Source organism: Diplodia seriata (assembly GCF_021436955.1).
Source record: "Diplodia seriata strain FDS-637 chromosome Unknown scaffold_7, whole genome shotgun sequence".
Taxonomy (NCBI): domain Eukaryota; kingdom Fungi; phylum Ascomycota; class Dothideomycetes; order Botryosphaeriales; family Botryosphaeriaceae; genus Diplodia; species Diplodia seriata.
The window spans coordinates 96,028-107,381 of NW_027117314.1; the positions used below are offsets into that span (position 1 = coordinate 96,028).

The 11,354-nt window shown below is 63.2% G+C and overlaps 2 protein-coding genes across 2 annotated transcripts; one reads left to right on the plus strand and one right to left on the minus strand.

Annotated features, from left to right (window-relative positions):
• Nucleotides 1-255: 255 nt before the first annotated feature.
• Nucleotides 256-4,493, minus strand: SLS55_006812 (uncharacterized protein; the record flags this gene model as incomplete). Its single annotated transcript, XM_066778241.1, has 2 exons — nucleotides 256-4,254; nucleotides 4,398-4,493. 2 exons carry the CDS (start codon nucleotides 4,491-4,493, stop codon nucleotides 256-258), a joined length of 4,095 nt encoding a protein of 1,364 aa, XP_066630678.1.
• Nucleotides 4,494-7,221: 2,728 nt separating this feature from the next.
• Nucleotides 7,222-9,183, plus strand: SLS55_006813 (uncharacterized protein; the record flags this gene model as incomplete). Its single annotated transcript, XM_066778242.1, has 4 exons — nucleotides 7,222-7,469; nucleotides 7,524-7,794; nucleotides 7,856-8,195; nucleotides 8,252-9,183. The coding sequence occupies 4 exons, from the start codon at nucleotides 7,222-7,224 to the stop codon at nucleotides 9,181-9,183; spliced, it is 1,791 nt and encodes a 596-aa protein (XP_066630679.1).
• Nucleotides 9,184-11,354: the final 2,171 nt, after the last annotated feature.

Here is an 11,354-nt window from a genome sequence, read left to right on the forward strand (position 1 = left end):
ATGTTTTAAATTCGCATATTTACATCCGGATATTGTATCCAACTCCCTACACAAATACTCCAATGGCAATTTCTTTTGTCACCCGTCGTGATACTGTTACGGGTCGCGTCACGTGGCATGTCGGGCGGCGACTTCTTACTCCGATCCGCCGCGCCTGACGGGAGGACTTCCATCTTGTCTCATTCCAAAAATTATTATTACAGAAAAGTTTGCTACGAACAACGACAGTACACAAACGACAACGACCTACGCAGTCTACGCCGTCGACGTCTGGTGCATGACATTGGTGCGGTACGAGTCGCTGCGCTCGAACAGCTCGTCGTGCGAGCCGCGATCGACGCAGCGGCCCTGCTCGATGAGGAAGATGACGTCGGCCTTGCGGATGGTGTGCAGGCGGTGGGCGATGGCGAGGACGGTGATGCCGCGCTGGGCGACGGCCCGGGCCAGGCCGTCCTGCAGCAGCTTCTCCGACTCGGCGTCCAGCGCCGACGTGCTCTCGTCGAGGATGAGCAGGCGGGGGCGGCGGACGAGGGCGCGCGCGATGGCCAGCCGCTGCTTCTGCCCGCCCGACAGCCGGCCGCCGTTGGGGCCGACGACGGTATCGTAGCCCTGCGGCAGCGCGGCGACGACGTCGTGGATGTTGGCCAGCCGGCACGCCTCCTCCAGCTCGGCGTCGGTGGCGGCGTGCCCGGGCCGCGCGCCCAGCTCCAGGTTGAAGCGCACGCTGCCGTCGAACAGCACGCTCTCCTGCGGCACCAGCGCCATGTCGTCGCGGAAGCTGGCGTCGCGAGCCTGGGCCACGTCGCGCCCGCCCACCACCACGCTGCCCGCCGCCGCCACGTACATGCGCTCCACCAGCGAGATTATCGTCGACTTGCCCGCGCCGCTGGGGCCGACAAACGCCGCGAACTGCCCCGGCCGCACCTCCAGGCTCAGCCCGTGCAACACCTTTGCGTTGGGCCGCGCCGGGTACGCGAACTCGACGTCGCGGAACTGGATGCCGATGCCGCCGCCGTGCTCTGCCACGGGACTCGATGCCGCCGACGCCTCCACGTCCTCGTCCTTCTCCGACGACGCGCCGCCGAGCGGAGGGGGCGCGATCTTGCCGCTGCCCGAGAGCGTCTCGTCGGGGTTCAGCTCGATGATGTTGAGGATGCGGGCGATGGCAGCACGCGCACTCGACACCTCGGGAGCCAGGGCGAACATCTGGCTCCACAGCTGCGCGCTCACCAGCAGCGAGAAGACGACGATGAGGAACTGGGCCTGGCTGTAGCGGCCGCCGATGATGTTCTTGGACCCCCACCAGTACGCGAGCGCGTAGCCCAGGTTGCCGATGAAGTAGGCGCCCGCCAGCCACAGGCTCGCGTGCAGGCTGACCAGCGTCGTCTCCTCGCGCGGGCCCTTCAGCGAGCGCCGGTACACCTCCAGCGTCTCGTGCTCGAGCGAGAGCGACGCCACCGCCTTGATCGAGTTGGCCGCCTCGACCCCGATGCCGACCGACTCGGCGTACGCGTTCTCGTGCTTCTCCTCGAACTGGGCGAGCACGCGCAGCTGCTGGATGCCGACCCCGAGGAGCAGCGGCACGATGGCCAGGCACACCACCGCGATCCTCCACGCCACGACGTGCGTGAGGACGACGGCGGCGATCAGGTTGACGACGATGGAGAACATGGTGCCGATGATGGACCCGCTCAGCCCGCCCAGCAGGTTGCCGTCGTTGGTGATGACCGACAGCAGGCTGGCCGGCGTGCGACCCTCGGACTGATGCCACTGCAGATCCTGCTCGAACAGCGCGCGGAAGGACAGCACGCGCACGCGGTACATGATCTTCTCCGCAACGTAGCCGAACCCGGACCAGCTAATGAGGTTGGCGAAGAACTCGATGATGGCCAGGATAAAGAACATCAGACCGAAGAAACGACCGTGCCAGCGGATGCTCTCTTCGCTGTTGCACGGGTTCAGGCTCTCGACCGTGTTTCCGAAGATGACTGCTTCGGCCGAGAAGGCTCCTCCAACGATGGTGGCGCCGAGAAGGGCGAGGAGGACGATGAGGAGATGCGGGCGGGTCATGCGGCAGGTCTCCGCGATGATGTTACCCAGCGACCTGTCCGCCGACGACTTGGGCGGCTTTTCTGTCGTCTCAACCGCCGCCTCGTCGGCAAATGCTTCTTTCTTTGTCTCCTTGAACTCTCCAACTGGGGTCTGGGTTTCAGATACGGGTGCCTTCTCGATGGAGGTGCCGTCCGAAGACTCGCTCACAGATGCTGCCGCCGAAACATCCTTGCCCTTCTCGTCGCCGCTGGAGTTTTGCAGCCGCACGAGCTCCGCATACGGGCCCTCCCTCGCCAACAACTCAGCGTGGCTGCCTTGCTCCAATACCACGCCGTCCCTCAGCACAACGATATTGTCCGCTTTCTTGATGGTCGACAGGCGATGGGCGATCGAAATCATAGTCCTCCCCTCCGACACCTTCTCGATGGCGCCCAGGATCGCCTGCTCGCTCCTCGAATCCAAGCTCGCGGTGGCTTCGTCGAGGATCAGGATCTTGGGGTTCTTGACCAGCGCCCTGGCCAGCGCGACACGCTGCTTCTGGCCACCGCTGAGCATCCTGCCGCCGGGGCCGACGCGAGTGCCGAGCCCGCCCTTGAGGTTCTTGATGAAGGCCGCCGCGTCCGCCTGCTCCGCGGCCCGCAGCACCAGCGGGATCACCTGGCCCAGCGCCGGCTCCCCGGTCTCGGCGCCGACCTTCTCGCCCGCCGCCAGCGGATCCTCGCCTTGCTCGCGGACCAGCTCGGCCACCCGGGCCAGGCCGGGGCCGAGCAGGGCGGCGCGCAGCGGCTCGTGGGCGGGGTCGGGCGAGTTGACGAGGCCGTGCGCGACGTTCTCGAGGATGGAGCGGTCGAGCAGCGTCGCCTCCTGCTGCACGAGCGAGACGTGGGCGCGCAGCTGGCGCGCGTTGAGGTCGCGCACGTCGCGGCCGTCGAGCAGCACGCGCCCGCCGCCCGCGTCGTACAGCCGCGACACCAGCCCCGCGATCGTCGACTTGCCCGAGCCCGACAGCCCGACGATGGCCGTGTGCCGCCCCGCCGGCATCGACAGCGACACGCCGCGCAGCACCAAAGTGTCGGGCCGCGACGGGTAGGCGAAGGAGACGGCGTCCAGCTCGACGGCGCCGGCGAGGGATGCGAGCGGCACGGGGGCGCCGTCGGCGCTGGTGCCGTCGATGCGCGAGACGTGGTCCATGTCGCAGCGCAGCTTGGCGAAGGCAGCGGAAGCAGCGCCGAAGGTTTGCAAGTATGGCGCAACCTGGCTGAGCACGAGAGTGGCGTCGACGAGGATGAAGATGACGGTGAAGATGGAGCCGACGGTGGCGCCGCTGGAGTCGAGGCTAGCACCAACAGCACTCGCGATGATGCGGCTACCCTCCCAGAAGGCCAGCGCGTTGGCGGCGTAGGCGATGAAGTACATCAAGCCGGCCTGCACGCCCGACGTCACGGCCTTCTTGATGCCCTCGCGCTGCGACGCCAGCAGGTCGGCCGAGAAGCGCGCCTCCAGCCGCGCGTTGGCGCTGAAGGCGTGCACGACCAGCACGTTGGACAGGCCCTCGGACGCGACGGCGGACGCGGCGGCGATGTGGTCCGACATGCGGCCCGAGTAGCGCTCGATGAAGAGGTTGCCGACCCAGCTCATCAGCATGTACGCGGGCACCAGCGACACGAGGATGCCGGCGAGGGTGGCGTGCTTGACGAAGGCGACGACGTAGGCGGTGACGAAGAAGGACGCCGACGAGATGCAGATGCCCACCTTCTCCGACGTGCCGTTGCGGATGCTCTGCACGTCGCCGTTCAGCCGCGACGACACCTCGCCGCCCGGCAGCTTATCGAAGAAGGACGGCTCCTGCCGCAGCAGCGACCGCAGGTACTGCTCGCGCAGCCGCTGCGCTAGCCGCGCGCCCCCCAGCGACCAGCACGACAGGTGGATGTACATGAAGCCGAACTGCGCGATGGCCAGGTACACGACGTACAGGATCTTGCCGTCGACGTCGGACTGGTAGCCGGCATCCTGCGAGCTGTCGGCCGCGCACGTGGCCGAGTTGAGGTCGTCGATCAGCTGGCCGAAGATGATGCCGAGCAGCGGGAAGGGGATGCCCGAGGCGATGGCGCACACGAAGCCGGTGACGAGCAGGAAGATGTCGAATTTGGTCGGCTGCGCGTAGACGAGGAGCCGCAGGTATTGGGTGAAGCGTTGGATTGACTGAGGTGCGTGTTAGAGCATGTGATGACGTTGGTGATGTGTTGATGTGCAAAGGGAGGCTGAAACGTCCATCTGATAAGATCTCGCTCCTCGTTCACATCAGGGCAATGGGTGCTGCATTGTGCCGTTGGATTCCTGCTTACCTTGGGCTCCTCCTCCTTCTCCGTGTCAGCAGGTGTTGTTGCAACGACGGCATCAGCAGTGCCGGTCCTCTCCTCTGCGGGCGAAGGATCAGGCATTGTGTCTGCGTTTGGTGACGGATCCGCCAGGGCTGGGATGGGATCTCTCTCGCGGCGGAAACGCAAAGCTGAGCAGCAGAGACAAGCTAGAGAATTCCAGAAGCCGCGACTTCAGCCCGAGGGAACAGCAGTCACCAGGCCCCCTTCTCTCTCCGGCGAAAGATTCCGATGTCGGTTGGACGCAGAAAAAAAAGCACTGGGCAATCCCTCAACGACGGGAAAGCAGAATGCACGCGGCCAAAACAGCTGTACAGCCTAGATCTGATTAGATGACTCCACCTCTTTTCCGTTCCCGCCTTTCAGACGAGCGGGTGGGGTCCGCAATGCAACGCGCGGTGGTGGCGCCGCTGTGGAAAACTAGTGGGCTGCAGGGAAGGAAGGCAAGGCAACGACGACGATGCCCGTCCGGGGCGGCTACTGCAGGTGTACGGTGCCCGAGACGGAGGAAGCGGTGGGCCTGGGCCATGCAGGGGTCCGTCCGGTAAACGCCAAAATGCAACGCCAAAAAGCCATGGCCCGGTCCTCGCTACACCACAATCCCCATCGCCGCCGCCGCAGTGGACGGCTGCTGCACACGACGCCCGCAATCGATTGATAAGATCATCTGCTGGATTTTTTTTTCTTACTACTGCTCCGCCGCCTTGGCATTATTGACGCGGCCGAAACGTGGCCAGTCCGGGCCGCCGGCGAGCATCAATCGTCGGCATTTCGCTTTCGTCAACACGGCTGCCCTGCCGATCGCTAGACACTACGAATACGACCGGTAAATTCGTAGCGATCGGTACCGTCTTGCTGGTCTGCTACGGCGGGCTGGTGCCGACGGAGCCCGCCGTAGCTGGGACGCAGATTGACGAAACACTTCGACACAGCGCGTGGTGAGGGCCATAGACTCCAAGGCTCAGCGCCAATCCGGGAACGTACGTGTTACAGGTCAAGAAAAACACCATGTATCGAAAGAGGAAATCAAGCATCGCGGTTCACACACCCACTACAACCTGCTATCCAACCACCGCGGCTGCCTCTTCTCCGCAAACGCCCTAATACCCTCCCTCAAATTCTCCCCGCCATTCAACCTCGCCTCCCAAACCTCCTTGATGATCCTCGTCGCATTCTCCGCACTGCTCTCCTCCCACCCACTCACCACGCCCGCCCGACTCACAATAATGCTGTCGGGACTCTTCCCGCAAATCAGCTCGGCATACTCCAACGCCCTGCGCACCACCGGCCTCTCCACGACCTCGACCTCCTCCCCGCAATCCTCCGCGACCTCATTCACGAACCCCCACTCCCTCGCCTCCCCCGCCCCCACCCTCCTCGCCGTCAACGCCATCTCCATCGCCCGCTGCCTCCCCAGCGTCCGCGCCAGCCGCGGCAAACTGCCCTCCATCGCCACGACCCCGCGCTCCGCCTCGGGCAGGCTGAACACCGCCGACCGCGCCGCCACCACGAGGTCCAGGTTCGCCACGATCTCCATGCCCCCGCCGAAGGCCAGCCCGTTGACCGCGCCGACGACGGGCTTCTTGCCGTGGCGCCGCGAGAGAGCGGCGAAACCACTCGCCGGAAACATGGCTGCGTGCGGCGAGGGGTAGGGTTGCCCGGCGCCTGCGGCGGTGTTGCGCGCGTTCCACTCGCGCAGGTCGGCGCCGCAGCAGAAGGCGCGGCCGGCCCCCGTGACGACGGCGCAGCGCAGCGCGGGTTGGGCGTCGTACCAGGCGAAGAGGGCGTCCAGCTCGTGGTTGCCGGTGCTGTCGATGGCGTTGAGGATGCGCGGCCGGTTGAAGGTGACGAGGAGGATGGAGGGGGTGGGGAAGGTGATGAGGGCGAAGGTTTGGGGTGGGGGCGGGGTGGTGTAGGGGGTTGGTGTTGGTGGTGGTGGTGGTGTTGTTGTCATTTTGGGTTGGTTTTGAAGTTGGTGGTTTCAAGTCGTCAAGGTAGGTGGGTAGTAGGTGTTTGTGGCCGGAATGCTGGCAGGGTTGGGGTATGGATATGGATGGATTAGGTATATTGAAGAGAATATTGGGGACCACGAAGGGCTTGGTAGTTGCCGTCTGTAGAGAGCCACGGAGAAGGAAAGGTAAGTGGAAAGGTGTCGGACCAGAATTAAAGCAGACGTAGGCGTCGTGGTCGGCAGAGGCGTATAGCTGAGGCGCGCAGCCAGTAGGGAGCAGGCAGTTGGCTTAAGCCGTGCACCAAGCTCTCTTGGGGGTTCTGGGCGGGGTCTGCCCAGATGCGGCTAAGCAGGGTTACGAAACGGCATCCCAGCAATCGGGAGACCGACAAGACGCGTGACCGACATCGGGCGCCAGCAGGGAAGCGACCGGCCGTACGGCACATCAAACGCTGCAGGCCGCGTGGGAAGCGCCGAGGGACGCGATCTAATCTGATCCTGTGATCGATGCACCTTTTGCTCGTCTGGGAATGGCATCCCGACGCCCGCCGGCGCAATCGACCGCCACAGTGTCAAGTCCGCCTTGATTATTGGCGGTGCAGGACAGAGAGGAAAAAAGAAGACGAAAAATGAGCGGGGCCTTCGCGTCGGGCGGCGCGGACGCCACCTCAGCGCTGCCAACCCAGCTCGACTCGCCTATGCCGGCCGCATTGGTGCCCTGGAGATATCCGTCGTCCGACAGTACAATTACACGCTGGACGACCGACCTTGCTGCGGTGTTGGTGGCCACCACGACTCAACCATCTCTCCTCGCCAAGTCGATTGACTGCCGCCGCGACCATGCGTGCCAACATCTTCAAGCGCGACGCCGCTGAGACCGTCACCGAGCAGGACCCCTCTGTCAACAGCAGCGAGGCCACCCCCAACACCAAGAATGCCGCCGCCGACGACATCGAGCTGGCCCAGCAGAGGACCGCTGACCTTCCGCCGAGCGAGAAGCCCGAGGAAACTGCTCAGGGCGGTGTCAAGGAGATTGAGGCCATCACGCTCTCTTGGTCCAAGACTCATGTGCTCGTTGCCTATTCTTGGTAAGTCGTCGAAGAAAGCGGAGGCCGGGACTGCATTCTGACGGGATACAACAGCATGTGGGCGCTCTACTTCACCAACGCCTTCCAGGCGTCCATCACGTCCAACCTGTCGGCCTACATCACGAGTGGTTTCGAGTCGCACTCGCTGATTCCCGTCATCTCGATTGTGTCCAACGTCATGAGCGGCGCCGCCTATCTCCCCATTGCGAAGCTGCTGGACGTCTGGGGCCGCCCCGTCGGCTTCTCGTTCATGACCATGATCGCAGTGCTCGGCATGATTCTGAGCGCCACCTGCCACGACATCGAGACGTACTGTGCCGCACAGGTATATGATCACCGTGTTGCCGAATGAAGAAAGTCGAGCGCTAAGACAGCCCCCGCTTTAGGTCTTCTACTCGGTCGGCTTCACCGGCATGATTTTCGCCGTGGACGTCATCACCGCCGACACGTCGTCCATGAGGGACCGAGGGCTGGCCTTTGCCTTCACCTCGTCGCCGTACATCATCACCGCCTTCGCCGGGCCCAAGGCGGCGGAGAACTTCTACGACGACAACTGGCGCTGGGCCTACGGATGCTGGGCCATTGTGCTGCCCTGCGTCGCCTTCCCGCTCTGGTTCGTGCTGTGGAGCAACACGCGCAAGGCCAAGAAGAACGGCCTCATCGTCAGGACGCCCAGCGGCAGGACGTGGTTCCAGAGCATCTGGTTCTACATTGTCGAGTTCGACTGTAAGTGCAACCGAAACCGCCGCAAAGCCGGGCGGCTTGCTGATTTCCATGTGCAGTGGCTGGTGTGATCCTCATCGCCGCCGGTCTCGTGCTCTTCCTGCTGCCCTTCTCGCTCGCCGAGTCGGCGGAGCAGGAATGGCGCACCGCGCACATCATCGTCATGCTCGTCATCGGCGTGGCGTGCCTGATCGGGTTCGCCGTGTTCGAGCGGTGGGTGGCGCCCAAGCCGTTCATCCCGTACTCGCTGCTGCTGTCGCGCAACATCATGGGCGCGTGCCTGCTCGACGCGACGTACCAGATCGCGTACTACTGCTGGAACTCGTACTTCACGTCGTACCTGCAGGTCGTGTACAACCAGTCGCTCGCGACGGCGGGCTACATCAGCGGCATCTTCGACGTCGTGTCGGGCGTGTGGCTGCTGGGCGTCGGCTTCCTGATCCGGTACACGGGGCGGTACAAGTGGCTGCTGCAGATCGCGGTGCCCATGTACATCCTGTTCGTCGGGCTGCTCATCTACTTCCGCCGCCCCGAGACGGGCATCGGCTACATCATCATGGTCGAGATCTTCATCTCGCTGGCGGGCGGCACCATGATCATCGGCCAGCAGGTCGCCATCATGGCCGTGGCCGACCACAACGACGTCGCCGCCGTGCTCGCCATCCTCGGCCTGTTCGGCTACATGGGCGGCGCCGTCGGCAACTCCATCTCCGGCGGCATCTGGACAAACACCCTGCCCAAGGCCCTGCAGGAGTTCCTCCCCGCCGACACCGTCGACCAGTGGGAGACCATCTATGACGATCTGACCGTCCAGCTCAGCTACCCCATGGGCTCCGCCACCAGGGACGCCATCATCAAGGCGTACGCCCTTGCGCAGCAGCGCATGCTGATTGCCGGCACCGCCATCATGGCGCTGGCCCTGATCTGGGTCTTCATGCTCAAGAACATCAAGGTCTCGGACCTCGAGCAGGTCAAGGGTATGCTGTTCTAGACGGCGAGAAGGATGGGTTGCATTGGGAAAATACGGAGGACGCATGGGAGGTGTAATGTTCAGACGATGTTTATGGGTTGCGCTATTCGGATAGTACATGGTCGCTGAGGTCACGTTTTTGCCGAAGGCTGTACAAAAAATGGAATGGAAATGGTCTGCATCGAATGCGTGTGTTGTTGTTACTAGTCATGTGCACGGTTCTCTACAGGATGGAATTCACGATCAAGGTCTCGCAATTGGGATCTAATCAGATTATACTGATATCATCACATGATTGCATCTATAACAAGCTATAGTGTTTCGTGTACTATTGTTGCTTCGCACATGTTTCCGCCCGATTTCGAAGAGGTCGGGCATCCAATGGCTTCATACTTCCGGCCCGTCTGTGGTTACATTGTTGTTATCGCGCATGAATTCGGGCTTGGGGACTAGGGACGCCCTCGGGCGGAGTGGCAAAGTATGGTAAAATGAGGGTAATGGATAGATCCGCTGATAAAACTCAAATAGAAGCCGTCGTGCGTAGTGTTGTTTTAGGTTCCGAGATGTGCCGGTCAGAGCCGACGACAGCTGACGCATAACATGGCGTCGCCCTGTACGCGCACGGCGGTCGTCAGGCCATGCGCAGCGCTGATCCGCGTGCCATGAATCGTGGGGCGGTGGGACCGAGGCGAGCTGAACTCCCATTGCCAAATTGCAAAGGAACGAAAGAAAAAGTTACAGGTGACTGTGCGGGTGGGGCAGGGAACGCGGACAAGGGGCAGCGAAAGTTCGGTGCCCGGGGCGGTCAGATCCCCAGACCACTGCATGGCGTTTTCTTCACGGGCCACTCGGACCTCAGCTCCGGCACGAATTTGCGGTGCTCTCCGCTGCGCCAATTTCTCGTGTTTTACCATCTTCACCGGACCACGCGAAGTTTTCAGATCAGATCATCGTCCCGGCGCAGGGCTTGCAGCAGGGCTGGGTCCAGATGACCGCTGCTGCTGGTGCGTCACGCAGAGCTACAACGCGTAAGCTTTAGCTCGGAGCTTAATCCGGCAGCTAAGCTTCAGCACGCAAGCACTGTGTATACCGATCAAAAGTAGCTGCTCTATCTCCACTCCTCTGTCGTTGCTATCTCCCTAATCTCCAATTACAATGTCTCAATCGCCTTCTAGAGAGACGCTGCCAATGCAGCTGACATTACCGCACCCGTGGCACACCACCTACACCATCAAGGTCGGCGCATACGATGAAGGCTTAAGGCAATTCCAAGTCCAGCCGACCAATTCCACAACCAAGCCTGGCCACCAGCAGCTCCACAAAGAAGACCTTTTCTGGACAGAGCCAAAGTCCAGCAGCCCAAACACCGCACCAGATGGCTCAAGTCAGGAGAGCATTCCCGTCTCCCGCATTTTCTGGGAAACGAACCGCCCATCCATCGGCCAGGCATGGCTCGCAGCCTACGGCCTCATCACCCTCTACCCCAGCACGGACGCCTTCCACATCACGCTGCAAGGCGACAAGTCAGCCTCGGTAGCCAACGAGCTCTGCCGCGTCGGTCTCCTCGCAAAGAGCCCATCCACCCGCACCACAGCAGACCACTTCCTCTTCCGCGGCTCCTTCTGGCAAGGCGCCGGCAGCCCCTTCGGCCCGCGCCCCGTCTGGCTCGCCGGCGACCGCCAACAAAACAACAGCGAATGGGAGTACCCGCCGCTGCCTCTCCTCACGCAGTCCACCTCCCCGGACGACCAAACCCCCACCACCACCCCCTCCACCGACGCCCTCTCCACCCCCCTCCGCCCCCCCAAGCCGCGCCCCGGCACCACCATCTACACGCGCCCCATCCCTTCCCTCCCCGGCGCTCCCTCGCTCACCCTCGCCGTCCTCGACCCTACCAACACCTCCCACATCTCCGCCATCTCCTCGTGGGCACCCCACGGCACGCTCGACGCCCACGAATCCCACCTCCTCGCCAGCACGCGCGCCGCCTCCGTGCTCCCCGTGCTCGCCTACCTCGGGGGCGACACCGCGCCCCTCGCCTACTTCGAGCTCTACTGGCTCATTGACCGCGTCGCCGACGAGCAGGGGCTGCACTATCCCGCGGGCCCGCATGATCGGGGGATAGGGAATGTGTTGTTTGCGCCGGAGACGGAGGCGACGGGGACGGGGACGGGGACGGGGGCAAGGGTGAA